Source organism: Triturus cristatus, chromosome 3_2, assembly GCF_964204655.1.
Source record: "Triturus cristatus chromosome 3_2, aTriCri1.1, whole genome shotgun sequence".
Classification (NCBI taxonomy): domain Eukaryota; kingdom Metazoa; phylum Chordata; class Amphibia; order Caudata; family Salamandridae; genus Triturus; species Triturus cristatus.
Window position 1 is genome coordinate 657,882,794 of NC_140584.1, and position 15,878 is coordinate 657,898,671.

The 15,878-nt window shown below is 44.8% G+C and overlaps 1 protein-coding gene across 1 annotated transcript in view; it reads left to right on the forward strand.

Moving 5' to 3' along the window:
* Nucleotides 1-15,878, forward strand: part of POFUT2 (protein O-fucosyltransferase 2) — a 133,162-nt gene that overhangs the window by 92,754 nt on the left and 24,530 nt on the right. Inside the window, exons 6-8 of the mRNA XM_085648615.1 lie at nucleotides 2,936-3,061; nucleotides 5,035-5,215; nucleotides 6,294-6,417. Of these exons, the coding sequence (XP_085504741.1) occupies nucleotides 2,936-3,061; nucleotides 5,035-5,215; nucleotides 6,294-6,417 (431 nt within the window). The remainder of the gene's footprint in view (nucleotides 1-2,935; nucleotides 3,062-5,034; nucleotides 5,216-6,293; nucleotides 6,418-15,878) is intronic.

Genomic DNA, 15,878 nt, shown 5'->3' on the forward strand with positions numbered 1-15,878 from the left:
TTCCTTTAAGATGCTATTGCTAGCATTTGGATGTTTAGAATTTCTCAATGGATGTATTTATAAGGGGCGTGCGTTTTCAACGACTGGTAATAGCACATATGCACGCCTTGGAGGCGGACATTATTACAGATGAATATAGGATGCATTAGTGCAGCTTGAGTGGGTAAACCCATTGCCCGAATGGGCTACCTGCTGGCACAAATATTTAAAAGATTTGCTAGTAACTTGACAAAACCATAGAGAACCGTATATGAAAAGGCAGGTGAAGAAGGAACCCTGCTTCCAGTGGCTATAATACTCAAACCAGGTCAGAACCCCAAAGAGTACTCTTCTTATTGGCCCATTTCACTGCCAATCATAGCACAGCTACTTATAAATAGATTATACAGGGTGGTGGGAAGCTTCATACATCCTTATCAGTCAGGCTACATGCCAGCAAGATCGACAAGAGACGACTTCAGACGGTTGCACTGTTTAGTGGAAAGGGCATGCAGAGTGAGAGAACCTGCAGTGGTCTTGTCATTAGTCCCTGAACACACCTTTGCTGTGGTAGAATCTCCCTTCTTATTTGAAATACTCCAGAGAATGGGAATCTGGAAAATGTATATTTGGTTAAACTTTTCTATAAAAAGCCTCTAGGAAGTGAATGTTAGTGTCAAGGGCATTTCCGCTAAAGAGGGGCACAAGGCCAACTCTGCACAAGTGATAGGACCACTGGTTTGCTGGAGAAGGGGAGGCCTCTTAATAGGAGGGCTTAGATGGACAGAAGATTGGGCGGACCGCGTGTCTCTGTCTGATGATGACCAACTCTTACATTTGGCAGGTCCAGAACGACTTTTGCATATCCTCCCAAGTATATGGCCAATATTCAGGTTTTTAAGTGACCTAGGAAAAATCTATCAGGTAACAGTTGACTGAGGAATTCAAAAGGAGGACATAGCGATGCCCATATCTAGGAGTACTTATTCCTAAAGATGTCAATCTATTTATAGACTTAAACTAAAAATCGATCCCTACAATATTTAGACATCATCTGGGACACTTGGAAAATTGCAGCCGCTTGTACGTGTGCTACAAGGCATGCCATTTTGGATACCTAAGGCCTTATTTCGACGGATACAATAACACACGCCCTACTGTGAGATGCCCAGATTTTCATAGGGGACTTTAAGGAACGCAGTGTATGAAGGTGGGATAGTGCTACCCCATTTGGGAAAATATTATTGGGCTTCTCATGTAATGATAATCAGTGCTTGGCTGTTTGCAGCTCAGCAAGAGGCCTCTTTCAGACTTGACAGAGATGCAATAGGCCCATGTGAATATGTGCCCTGGCAGTATGTCACTAAAATCCCTTGGCAATTACAAGGACACACAAAGTCCGTTATTAAGGAATGACATATAGCCATGGCAGAGATAGGTTGGAAGAGACTGGAGACCCTACTCTGAGAAAGTGGAATACTCAAGGAAGTAATATACCAAGTTGGATTGATAAAATGGAATACTATAAGTATCACTAAGATAGGAAACTGGGGGTGAGGGGGGACACGGTAGATTAAAAACATTTGAAGAGCTTCATAGTGAATATGAGTTCTCAAATGTGCAAAAATACAAGTAAATCCTATTGGAATATACACTAGCGCTGAAAAACAATTGAAGACATAGAAGTTATTTCCTCTATAGAATATAAATTACTAACTACTTTGATGCAAAATGAGGTGAAATCTCAGAAAAGTAGAATGCTCGTTGGCAGCAATGCTACCACACTGGCAAATGTGTGGTGACATTGAGAAAAAGACAAAGGGCATATTGATGACATAGAGTGGGAAGAGGCGCACAGACACCCCAGAATGGTGGCAATATGATCCTGGATTCCAGTTGGTAGAATTAAAGATACCACATACAGTACACGACAAGAACACAAATGACCAGCTTTGGTGGGACTAGTGAACAAAAATGTCTGAAACTGTGTCAACCAGGTACCTTTTATCATATTATCTGGCAATGACCCAAAGTTTTTGAATTCTGGAAAGAGGTTAACCAGTGCATGGGGGGAATATGGGACTCAGACCAGTAATACCCCTATAGAACAGTGATATTGGGCATATGAATAGACGATATACTACCCAAACACCAAAAATATTTTATGATATAGTGCTTATGGTGGCAATGAAGAAATTAGCTAGAAAATTAGAAGGGCTGAAAAAAAACACCAACTATACAGGAATTAAAAAATAACATGGACTGGTTCATGATGACTGAAAAGTATGTGTATGAGAGTAGAGGTTTTCCACAGAAATTAAGAAACATAATGGATAAGAGGTCAGTATAGGGAATGGAATAGGTGAGGGATGGATTGCTGCCAATCCTAAGTGTAATACAATGAACCCGCCCAAGGATGCGTTACAGCTAGGTATAAGAAACGCATATGATGTAAACCTGGTTGTATGCCTACATGATTTGATGTATGTGACTGAACTTGCCTCAGATGTTTTTGGACCATATTGCTTTTTTAATTACACGAATATAATAAAAAAAACAATAAAATGGCGTTAAAGTAGTGTGTCTTTTACACTAAAAGAATTAAAAACATTGTAACAAACCAATGTACTTTAAAATGACTTCTCGAATGTCTTCCCTGCTGCTGCCTTTCACTGTGCAGCCTGTGTAGATGGTTGTTTCCCATTCCTCCACTGTATGCTTAGACCATTCCCCCTTTAAAGTAAAGATCGCTGTCAGAGCACTGCTGCAGATCACCACCTTTGCACAGGCTGCTGTGAAAACTCTGCTCAGTGCTTCTTGTTCTTAAAAGTGCTGAGGAGCTTAGTGTCTTGTATGTGCTGCTCTTAAGACTTTTCCTGTTCAATGCATTTTTGCTTCAAGCTTTCAGGGAGCTCCCCAGAATTGTCTTCACTCAATGTTCTTGCCATTCCTGCAGACCCGACGTAGCATGGTCTTTGCCAAACACTTGCGAGTGGTGGGAGACGAATTTCGAGCTAAGTATCTGGACTCCAATGATGACATGGACAAAACACCTTACAATGAAGTATGGAAAGAGATGAAGGTAAGGCTTTTAGTACCTTCCAAGCAAGTCATTAGAATTGCTTTTCCATGTGTGGTCAGTAAAAGGTTACTGTTTGACAGTGCTTGTGTCAGGGTTAGGTAGAGGCACATTTACGGAATATTCTTGTCCATCAGGAGCCCTAATCAGATTTATTGCTATGGTTCTTAGGTATGCACCTCTTGCCTATCGATGTATGCCACTCGTATGCATCTTTCTATGCTTTTTCAGAGTTAGAACTCTTATTTATGTTCTTTGATTAGTAAAATGCCGCACTGTTAGTTACTTGGTTTATTGTCTACTCGAATGACCTGTGCGCGTATATTATTGTATGGTCAGTTGGAAATGTTCTCTTGTGTGTCTGTGTGGTCTGTCAGAGGTACCACTCTTGCAATACTCAAATGGTCAATTGCAGTTACCACATGTATGTTGGTATGATTGCTAGATGTACTGCTATTGTGTACATTCACATGACCAGCTATTCTGCTTTTGAGGATGCTCATATGGCACCACTCAGGCCGTCCTCGTGGTTTCACAGTTAGGGGAAGTGTTTCTTGCTGCTGTGTAATATTTCTGTGGTCATTAAAAAGCGTGTGCTTTCATATAACACCTAGGCGTAAAGAGTGCTATCAAAATGTTTTGCAACTAATGCACGTAAACACTTTTGCAAATGTGAAGCCAGTCAAATTCAGATGGTGGGTATTTTTTTAAATACAGTGTACATGCTATTTGTGATATGTCCTCATTAGCAAAAATGTATACCATCTGGTCTCTAAATTGAATACATCTTTTTTTTTTTCTTTACAAGAAGCAATTGTAATTAAACGTCTGTTTAAAAAAAAAAAAAGACTGTTTTTGCACTTCAGGCTCTTAAAGGCTTGTAGGGGGACAACAAATTATACGTATTTGTTTTCAGGTAGACGCCTCTCTTTGTAGGGGTGGCTTCAGGGAATGATTTCACCTTCATTTCAGGGACCAAGCAGAGCCAGAGCCGTTATGTTTGTCATTTCTCAGATGACTCCACTGACCAGAATATGTTTTTTTTCTGAAAACTGCTGATATTTCGACACTGCCGTGGAAAAATTCTCAGAGCGTAGCGCCACCATAAATGTAAAAATACATCATATAAGAGAGTCTTTGTATGCTACTTGTGCATGATGCAGTGCATCTATTAACTGCAGGGGAAGCAAATCCTATTGAACACTATAGTCTACTGAAAGCAGCATTTTAACAAGGCCTCACAAATGTTACAAACTCCACACATGACAATCTGCATTTTAAGAAATTGTGTGCTGATGTCGTTGTGTTGAGCTACTGCTTGATTTCACTTGCACCACAGCAGAAAAAGAATGTGAAAACTTCTGTCTGCCAGAGGTGTGCAGCGTAAGTGTCCTACACAACGCTGGTGGTTGGACTTCGTAATGGTCATGTGTCTAAAAGTGGTTCTACAGCAAGAGGCTTGTACCCTCAAAGGATTTAAATTTTTTGCATGTGTGCCATGAAGGGAAGGCCCTAAACAGGTGCTGCTTACTTTTTTTCTGTTAAACTTCTGCGCTTGGAGATTTGGATAAAAAATGATTTCATGTTGCCGTGCCTTTATAATCCTCGGCAGACCTCGTTTGTGAGGGCGAACAATCCAATTTCAGGACTTTGAGATTTTTAGTATTTGAGGTGGAACCACGGATAGCGAGCACCTGGGCGAAAGTGACACCGCTTATTCAGGTTTTAGCATTTTCTTCGCAGGGATTGAATGTGCCCAAGAACAATTTACACACAAGGGATCTGACCAGCGGAGGAGCAATTAACTGTCGAGAGAACATTATTTGCAGAATAGCTAAATTAAACATGTTACCAATGTTTCTGTTATTCTTCACTGGATTTCCTTGGATTTCCATGAAAAAAATAACGGCATCAAAATAGTAATATTAATAATAATAATTTAATGCTCAAGTATGACGTATTTTTCTTTCTGCTAGGTAAAGCTGGGCAGTGCCCTAGGTGGACCCTATCTTGGAGTTCATCTCCGCCGAAAAGATTTTATCTGGGGACACCGGACAGACGTCCCCAGCCTGCAGGGAGCCGCTAAGAAAATTAAAACACTCTTGGAGAAGCACAATTTGAAAAAAGTATTTGTAGCAACTGATGCTGACTCGGATGGTATGTTGGAATAGATTGTCTGCTTTAAGGCTGTTACTCGCACACTTAACGCTGTCCACAGCAAGTGTACGCTCCATGGTCTTCATACTTAATGTTATCAATAACTCCGCGACAACAAGCTGGAAACATGGAATCCTGTGTGTTCTGTGGCTCTTGCATATGTTAAATGCCTTTGTGTCTCATGTATGTAGGGTATGCATGATTTCAGTTTTTTCTTAATTGTTGGTTCTGCTTCTACCTGTGATTTACATTTTTTAAGAAAGTACTGCAGGTGTTTACTACAGCAAAGCAACTTGTATGTTGAGAGAGTGGGTGTCTGTGTGTATCTTTGCGGAAAGTAATGGATAGCAGGCTTATTTGCAAACGGGAGCAGGGGTTGCTGTCAACTGCAAGTATTCCTAAGAGATTTATTTCATTTCCCAAACATAGCCACATCACATTAACAGGTACCCTGGTGTGCCTTTTATAGATATTCTCGTGATAAACTAGGCATTGTCTGCTTTTGGGCAGCGTGGAGGAAGGGTATTTATTACAAGCCTAACTTGTGGGTTTAAGTAAGTCATTTAATACTTTTTTGCAGAGCCTGGGTGAACAACTTCAATGGGCTCCCACCTAGGATGAAGATCTTATTGTAATTTAAAAAAGAAATCATGCTGGTGAAGAGAAGGCAGATACGGCTGCAAATTACCGGTATTGGCTGTGTCAGCTGCCTGGTCATTTATACAGTGCTGGCTTGCCTTAAAATCTTCGAATAAATGTTTCTGAACATAAGTGGGGCCCTAAAAAAGCATGGGTCTGAGAAATAAGGCCTTCCCTGCTCTCATCTTCCTTGCACTGATATTGCTATGTGTAAGCCAGGTTAATTGCTCCATTTTACTTTTCAAGTGTGTTATAATCTAGTTAAGCACAGCATGAACTTTTTGAATGCCCTTTATAGTGGGCTCTGAGTGGTGGCCTGCATGACTACTACTATGTTGTACCCGCAGAGGCCGCTTTCCATCCCCTCTTTGACTACTAAATTGAATAGAGCAAAATGCTTTGTTTTCTGATTTATGTACTTTATATGTTTGACTTGCAGACGTAGAACAGTTGAAGAAACTGCTGCCAGAGATGGTGCGCTTTGAACCCACATGGGAGGAGCTGGAACTGTACAAGGATGGCGGAGTTGCAATCATCGATCAGTGGATCTGCGCCCATGCCAGGTACAGCCACTTAATTTTTCAAGGCTTTATTTAGCCAAAGCTAAGGCAGCGAGTCTGGATTTGCTATTATGTCCTCTAGCCCATCCACAATTCCAGAATAGCTCAAAGTATAACTTCCGGTGCTGAAAATATATCATATACCAATCACTCGCTCTCGGTTAGAGTGCACTATCACTTTGCTCCCGAGAGGCTACTTCATCTACTTTCTAAAATTCATCCTTTGAAATATTACCATCCTCAAAGGAGTTAACTGACTACAACCTGCTCAGATAGATCTCTCCTTCTCCTTTGTGGACTCACAGGCAAACCACGCAACCAGTCCCTCAATCTTGCATAGTGCTCAATGTTAGAATTGGGGGTCTCTAGTTGGCACAGGTAGGTACTTGTGACAAATAGGGACCCTCGCCTCTAGTCAGGGTAAAGGGGTACACTCCTAAAATAACCCCTGCTCATCCCCTTGGTAGCTTGGCACGAGCAGACAGGCTTATCTCAGAGGCAGTGTGTAAAGCATTTATGAACACACACAGTAATCAAGTGACAACACTACAGATGGACACCACACCAGTTTTATATAAAAAATAAGTATTCTTTATATAGAATTACCACAAGACCATAAACGCCAAAAATTCACAATACTGTTACTTTAAAACTGTAGTATTTAGCTTAGTTCTCTTTAGTTCTTAAATGTGACACTTTAAGTTAATGTACCTTTAGATGCGACACGCAGGGCAACGAAAGTGTTGCAACGATGTTGATGCGATGAAAGTTTGGTGCAAAGAAATAAAGACGTGAAGATCTTCCTGATGCGGCACGCTTCTCCGATGTTGCGAGAGATCTCGGGTCGATGCGTCAGCAGCAGCGGCGACACCCTTGTCCAGTGATACAACGGCTTTGGCGGCGACACTCTTCTCCGATGTTGCGAGACGCTTCGTTCAATGTAACAACTGCAAGGGCGACACCCTTGTTCCGTGATGTGACGACAGCAGCTCCGATGGCGGCACGCTTCTCCATGGATGCGAGGCGCTTTTCTTGATGCGGTGCAATACGACAGCTACAGACAAGACATCCAAGATGCGACGGCAGCAGCAGCGACGCACTTCTTCCTCGATGCGAGACACTTCTCGTGATGCGGTGCGATGCGACAGTCCCAGCGGCTGCGAAGGCGACACACTTCTTCGGCGTTGCGACACACTTCTCTCGATGCGGTGCAATGCGACAGCTACAGTAGCGACATCCAAGATACGACGGCAGCAGCAGCGACACGCTTCTTCTTCTTGAGTCGCGCTTCCAGCTCCTTGCGACACGCAGTCCCTCAGAAGGCCCAAAACAGCAGCAGGCACTTCCAAAGAACTCTTAGGGAGCTGGTGGTTGAAGTCTGTTGTCCCTGAGACTTCAGCAGGAGGCAAGCTCTTCTCTCAAACCCTTGGAGATCCTTACAAGTTGAAATAAGCACACAAAGTCTCTTCTCCTTCCTTTGGCAGTCAGGCAAACCACTGCAGGCCAATCCCCCAAGCAGTTTCTTCAAGTTCTGCTCCTCCGTAAAGGTTTCTTCTTGTTCCAAAAGTGATCTAAATTCTTGGGATCAGGGTCCCAATACTTATACCCCAAAATCCTTTGTCCTCTGAGGGCCGAGGGGCCTTTGCCTAGTCCAAACCAGTTCTGGAGCACTCTGTTAACATGTTCCTTCTTTCCTTTCACAGTGCAGGGCAGAAACATCAGATGCCCCACAGGAGGTGGAGCCAGCATTGTGGAGGAAAGGCACAGCCTGGGGCACTCTGTTGGCATGATTCCTTCTCTCCTTTCACAGTGCAGGGCAGAGACATCAGACGCACCACAGAGGGTGGGGCCAGCACTGTGGGGGGCAGGCACAGTCCCAGGTGCAACTCCTCCCTCCCATCTAGATGCAGATCTCTCTATTCACCACTGGGCGGACTCACCCTGTCTCCTGCTATCCCCCAGCCCTGTCACTCAAACTCCAGACAAGGAATACATAACCTAGCAGAGGCAGGCTTTGATAGTTAGACAAGAAAAACCTACTTTCTAAAAGTGGTATTTTCAAACACAGAATGTTAAAACCAACTTCACTAAAAGATGTATTTTATCATTCTGAGTTCAGGCATACTAAACTCGAATTTCTACCATGTTCCCTGAGTCAGTTAGGATTATAAAATGTAATAATCTAAGTGCCCATTCTGGCCTATGGAGAACAGGTAGCCTTGCAATAGTGAAAAACGAAAATGGCTGTAATTCACTATTAGGACATGCCACACACACCAGGGCATGTCCTACCTAATACTTACAATGCATCCTGCCCTTGGGCCTACCATAGGGGTGTCTGATATGAAGAAAAGGGAAGGTTTAGGGACTGGCAAGTGGGTGCACTTGCCCAGTCAGCATGGCAGTACCAGACTGCACACAGGTTCTGCAATGGCAGACCTGAGACACATTTTACAAGGCTGCTTTTGTGGGTGGCACAACCAGTGCTGAAAGCCCACTAGCAGCATTTGGATTTACAAGCCCTGGGCATACTCAGTGCACTGTACTAGGGTCTGACAAGTAAACAAAATCAGCCAATCATGGAGTCACTAATCCATACATCAATTTACAATAGGGAGAGCATATGCACTTTAGCACTGATCAGCAGTGGTAAAGTGCCCAGAGTCAAAACAGCCAACAACAGGTCCGAAAAAATACAGGAGCAAGGCAAAAAGTTCAAGGATGACCCTGATAAAAGGGCCAAGTCCAACACTCAAGACCCAGTTGCTTGGGAGACTACTGTTGCCATAATGGTACATGCTGGACTCAGACATGGACTCTCACTGAGTAGCCTATCTAGCATTTAAACTGCATGACTGGCAGAGAACCAGATCTAAATTGGCACCCCCATACAGTTATGCACAGTATCGTCAGCTGTAACATGCTACTCCAAGCCTGCACCACCTTCCTGGAACATATTTGAATACTCACTGCTTGATGTCTCAATCTGCAGGGAACCATGCTTAGTCACATATAATTGCTAATTATTTTAAATACCACAAACCAGAAGCAGTTTAAAAAAAAAAAACACAATTTGAAAAATTAAACTAGCTTCTTTTCAATCCTTTATTGAAGAAGCGGGTCTCTGAGTCTTACCTCCAAGGAGTAAATAAAGCTTTTTGCATTCCAACAATAATCAGTTATTATTCTTGCATGTAACCACACTCTTCATAAGACTCTCTTGATGGTGGTTAAATCCATAATCTGGTTGCACTGTCTTACCCCTACCCCATAACTGTAGCTAGAAAGAGCATATGAAGAAGTGGGGGGAAGGTCATTTTCTGTGACTTGAGCGCAGCAATGAAAGAGTCAGAATGCTGGCGTTTTCTAGGATTATTGGACTTACTGTTCCGTATCCTTTGTTTCTTGAATTACTAGAACAAAGTTTTATTTGATATCAGACATTACCCTGCATTTGTTTACCGCGCATGCATTTCCTTCACATAATAATGTAATAGTTATAGGTAGTTTTAGTTAGGTGTGCATTCCTATAGGAAATGGCTTTTTTGGTTTGCTAATCATTTTGGCACCAGTATTAAAAATATGACTTTCAGATGGTAGAAATAGTTCATTTCAAGCAAAATTGCAGATGCAGCACTTTTCTCACAAAGCATCTGGGATGCGTCACGCAATCAAACAAAACGGGCCGCAGGCAAGATGATCCGTCGGTTCCTTGCACTCAGGTAATGTGATGCGTTGGTTCCTTACACTCAGGGAAGGTGATGCGTCGGTTCCTTGCATCGGGGGAGGTGAATCGTTACCAAAGAGGAGGTGAGGCATCAGTTTCGTGGAGTGGTGATGCGTCTGTTTCTTACTGCGTCCCCCAACTATGTGACAGACTTGGTGCCTCGATGCAATTCAATGCTCCGGTGACGATGCATGAACTTGTGCAGTTGCACAGCAGGCCTTGCGTCGAACTCGGTGTGATGATCTCGGTCTTCGGAGATCGGTGCATTTGATGCAGCTGATTTCTCGAGCCTCGGCAGGCGCTGCGACTGTTTCTTCGGCGATGCGTCAGAAACAGGTGCGGATGCATCTCGCTTCTACGAAGTTGCATGATTTTCCCGCTCCCAGCGGAAAACAGTCTCTAGCGGTCCAGAACAGCAGCAGGCACCTCTTTGCAGATTAGAATTCCTAGCAAGGAAATTCAGGGGAGCTGGTGGTGAAGTCTTTATGTCCCTGAGTCTTCAGAACAGGAGGCAAGCTCAGTTTCAAGCCCTTCGAGATTTTCTCTTAAGCAGGTGACAAGCAAACCGCAAAAGTCATTTTCTCCTCTCTTTGGCAGCAAGTAGCAACTGCAGGCCAACCCAGATAGCAGACAGCACAGGGGCAGTATTCCTCCTCAGCTTCTCTGGCTCTTCTCCTTGGCAAAGGCTCCTCTTGATTTCCCAGAAGTGAGTTTAAAGTCTGGGGTCTGGGCTCCTCTTCTTATACACAAAAATCGTGTGTTCTCTGAAGGCAGAGTGTCTGTACCCAGCCAAAACCAGTTCTGTCCTCACTGGTGCAGTTTCCTGGCAGGAGGTGGAGACAGCATTGTTGAAGGCAGACCAGGCCCATTCAGGTGAAAGGAAATCTCCTCCCCCTACTCTAAATGAAGCCAGGTTTATTCAGCCCAGCACAGTCCTGACTCATCAGAGTTCTGGAGTCGCTGCCCCACTCCAGCCCCTGTCATCCAAAAGCCAGACATGCAACACATAAACCTAGAAGAGGTACACTGGATGGTTATGCCAGAAAATACCTACTTTCTAAAAGTGGTATTTTCAAACACAGAATGTAAAAATCACCCTCAGATGCATTTTAACATTCTGAGTTCAGGCATACTAAACTTTTTTTTCTACCTTGATCTACAGGTTAGTCTAGGCCCTCTTCATTCAGCTTTGAGAGCACAGCCCCCACACCATGCTCTGAAGCACCTGTCTGCACAATGAATTTCCTTGAGAAGTTGGGCGTCTGAAGCACGGGCGCCGTGTACATGGCAACTTTCAGGGCGTCAAAAGCTTTCTGGCAGGCGTCAGTCCAGTTCACTTTCTTGGGCTGCTTTCTGGTAGTCGGCTCTGTTAAGGGGGCAACAATGGTGCCATACCCCTTGACAAATCTCCTGTAATACCCTGTGAGCCTTCAAAAGGCACTCTCCCCTGTCTGGGTCTTGGGGGGTTCCCAAGACAGAATGGTATTAATCTTGGGCTGTAGGGGCGCCACTTGGCCACTCCCAACCTGGTTTCCCAAGTACACCACAGAACCCTGCCCAATCTGGCACTTACTCACCTTGATCATGAGGCCTGCCCTCTTCAGAGCCTTCAACACTTCCCAGAGGTGATACAGATGTTCCTTCCAAGTGGCACTGGACACCTGGTTGACCAACCTCTATACTGGGGTCAATGTATGACATTGTTCTGCATTCTGTCCATCAACTGTTTTAGCATTTGTCACACTGAGTGGGACGGGTATGCCCAGACGTGGGTCCTGTGCTCTCCATTCCACTGAAATCAAGCTATCCTGGCTGAAGGGGGGTGAAACCCCAAAACCGGTCCTAGCATGCCTCTTTCCAGTCCAGGGAGGACCTGGCTTGGCAGTTCGGGCTGGACTGTTCCCATGAGGCACAGGGTCAAGACTGATTTGCATATGGTTGGGTTCAAACTGGAATGGCATGGTGAGCAAAAAAAATGATGAATTTAGGCCCAGATCTCTGTACTGGGGTGAATGTATGACATTGTTCTGCATTCTGTCTATCAACTGTTGTTTTTGCAACCTCTGAAAGGTGGCAGGGGCATTCTTCATTCCAAAGGGCAAAACCCGGAATTGGTAGTGCCCCTCTGGCGTTGAAAATGCTGCAGTTTCCTTTGCTCCGCCAGTTAAGGCAATCTGCCAGTACCCAGGCGTTAAGTCAAACGTGCTGAGGTACCGGGCAGCTCCCAACCGATCGATGAGCTAATCAACTCTGGGGATGGGGTGTGCATCAGTCCTAGTGACCGAATTGAGCCCTCGGTAGTCCACACAGAACTGGAGTTCTGGTGTGGCACAGGGTGCGGCAGCCTTTGGGACCAAGACCACTGGACTCCCCTAGGTCTAGCATCTTGGAGACCTCCTCCTTGATGCAAGTCTTTATCCTGTCAATCGCTCTGTAAACGTTGTGCTTTACAGGAGGACTGTTTCCAGTGTCAGCATAATAGACAAACCACTGAGTGACACCAGGGGTCAGGAAAAACAGCGGAGCCAACTGTCCTAACAGTTGGCGACAGTCACCCTGCTGTTCAGGAGTCAGGGCGGGGGAGAATGATACACCGTCCACTGACCCATTGTGCTCTTTTGTAGACAGAAGGTCATGAAGAGGCTCAGTCTCCTCTTCCATTCCAACATCTGTTACTCGGAGCATGCCCACTTCGGACGACTCCAAGTGGGGCTTCAGGCGGTTTATATGCAGGACCCGCAAAGGCTTCCTAGGAGACTGCAAGTCCACCAAGTAGGTGGTTACTTTTGTGCTCCACCACCTCAAATGGTCCGGTCCACTTATCCTGGAGCGCATCCATAACCCATACGTTCTGTCCAGGCTGAAACTCGATCAGAGTGGCATTCTGAACATACCAGCATTTCTCCTGGCTGGCTTCCAGGTTTGCCTGAGCGAGTTGCCTGAAGCGCTTAGTCTGGTTTCTGAAGGCCAGCATGTAGCTATATACATTCTGTGAGCTTTCTCACAGCCTTCTTTCACCAGACTCAGAGGTCCTCTTGCAAGATGGCCATAGAGCAGATCAAAGGGACTTCTGTGGAACCTCTCTGTAAGCAAATAAAGGGCATGCTAAGAGGACGTCCCACTTATGCCTCATAGGTTCACCAAGACCCATAATCATGCCCTTCAGGGTCCGGTTGAATTTCTTAACCAGCCCATTACCTCTGAAGTGGTAAGGAGTGGTAAACTTATATGAAACACTGCACTCCTTCATATACTTCGATATGAAGTTGGTATCACGGTCAGACACCACCTCTCTGGGGAACCCCACAGGAGAGAAAATTCCCATCAACTCACAACCCACCATGGGGGCCGTCTCAGTCTGGAGAGGGTTGGCTTCCGGGTGGCATGGTCCACCAAGACCAGGATGAACCTGTTGCCCATGGCTGCGTGCACTTGTGCAGCCGCACAGCATGCCTTGCGTCAAACTCTGTGCGATGATCTCCGTCTTCATTGATCGGTGCACTCGATGCGGCGTGCAGCAATTTCTCGAGCCGCGGCAGATGCTGCGCTGGTTTGTTCGGCGATGCGTCGGAAACCGGTGCGGGTGCACCTGGCTTCTTCAAAGTTGCGTCGATTTTTCCAGCTCCCAGCAGAAAACAGTCTATAGAGGTCCAGAACAGCAGGCACCTCTTTGCAGTTAGAATTCCCAGCAAGGGAAGTCAGGGGAGTTGGTGGTGAAGTCTGTGTCCCTGAAACTTCAGAACAGTACGCTGGCCAGAGTTACATTTTACAGGCTGCTTCTGTGGGTGGCACAATCATTGCTGCAGCCCACTAGCAGCATTTGATTTACAGGCCCTGGGCACTCATAGTGCACTATACTAGGGTCTGACAAGTAAATCAGATATGCCAATCCTGGAATGACTAATCCGTAACAACAATTTACAAGGGACCACTTGCACTTTGGCACTGAACAGCAGTGGCAAAGTGCTCAAAGCATCTAGACAAGCAAAACGGAGTCCAAAACACAGCACAAACACAGGAGGCAAAGGCAAAAAATGCAGGGGAGACCCACGCCAATGGTGCCAGGTCTAACAGGACCCTATTATGAGTTTGACGTTGCGGACGCGGGACCGCCGCACCGCCAAACCCATGTGGTGACCGCTTGCACTATTATGACTTTTTAAGTCATTGGCGGACTTTTTCTTTGGCATTCCTATGGCAATGCCTATAAAATGGGCACCGCAATGGGAACGTCAAAGGAAGTTCATTACGACATGGACTGAAAAGTCCATGCCTTTCTGGAACTCTGTGCATTTACACAGGGGGACACCTACATCTTAACTCTATACCTTAATTTGTTATACATGTGGAGTACAAGATGTTTTGTTCATTGTGACTTTTGCATACTTCCAATTTTCTTCTTAAAAAGTCACTTTTAAGTCACTTGCCTGTGGTAAGGAAATCGTCTGATTTCCCATTACCCTCTCACGTCTAGCTCACTCACTATGTATATTTTGTTGTGTTTTTCAGTATTTGTGAATACATTGTTTGATATTGTCGATCAAGAGACACACACATAGCCAATCCTGATTGTGATTACTTGGCTACATTTGTAATGACTTTCGTTTTAAAGGGACCATTGTCACTTAAAACTTCCACAAGGCATGAGGCACAATGGTGCCCCGCAGGCCCCTCTTACTTTCCTCACCGCCACTGTTTTCATGGAGGAAAGACCTCCATGAAAACCGTGGATGTGATGAAATTCGTAATATGCTTGGTGGGACCGCCGCACCTCCGCCAGGGAACGGCGGTTCCCAGGCGGAGTCGGCTGTCTCAGGGTGGCATGACCATTAGGGTCGTAAGGGGGCAGTTACAAGACCACTACCACCACGCCAACACGAGTCTGGCAGTCCTCGGACCGCCAGCCTTGTATAGGCCCCTAAGTGATTTGCCCATAATCACAGGATGCCCAGCTGACGCCAAAACTCAAACCTGGTTACCCAGTTTCAAAGTCTGCAGCTCGTGTGGTAACGCCACTTCTCCCCTAAGTGTAACATATACTCAAGTGATTAACTGAATACAAAAAATAAAGATAGCAAATAATTAAAAATAAAAATAGCAAATAATTAAAAAGTGCTTTGTCGCTATTTGAAAACTCAAAAAAGATGTCCTCATTTTAGTTTTTAGAGTACTAACCATCATTTCTATGGGAATAAGACCCTATCATTTTTATGATTTCTAAAAGAAATGCTTTAGGTATTACAGTTTTGATTACATCAAGATGGTGTTAGTGCACCACACTTTTGCAATAAATATAGAATGTTACCAATGTAGTTGTAGTAATACTGTGGGGAGGCAGAGTCTGGGGCTCGTAGTTGTATAATTGAGGGCAGGGAGGAGGGTGCAACAAGTTGACCACTCTGGGCAGGCGGTAGGGGCAGCTGCAGCACAACGGATGGAGGGCAGGGGCAACAAACCAACCATGCAGGACAGGCTGTGGCAAAATAACAGCTCATTGAGGGCAGCAGGAAGAGGCAGTGGCAGTACAACCATACATGATTCAGGCAGGAGACCTCAGAAGTTTTGAAGCCCAAAAGGGATTTTTTTATGTTTCCTGCCTAAAATCTCCTCTTTTTCAATGTAAATCAGTGGGGAAAATAAATTCCTGGGATTTAAAAAAAAAAAATCTTCAACATGCCAAGTCCAAAATGGTGGCAAGTATGGTACATTGGATCGTGGAGGGCAGGAGGAATGAAGT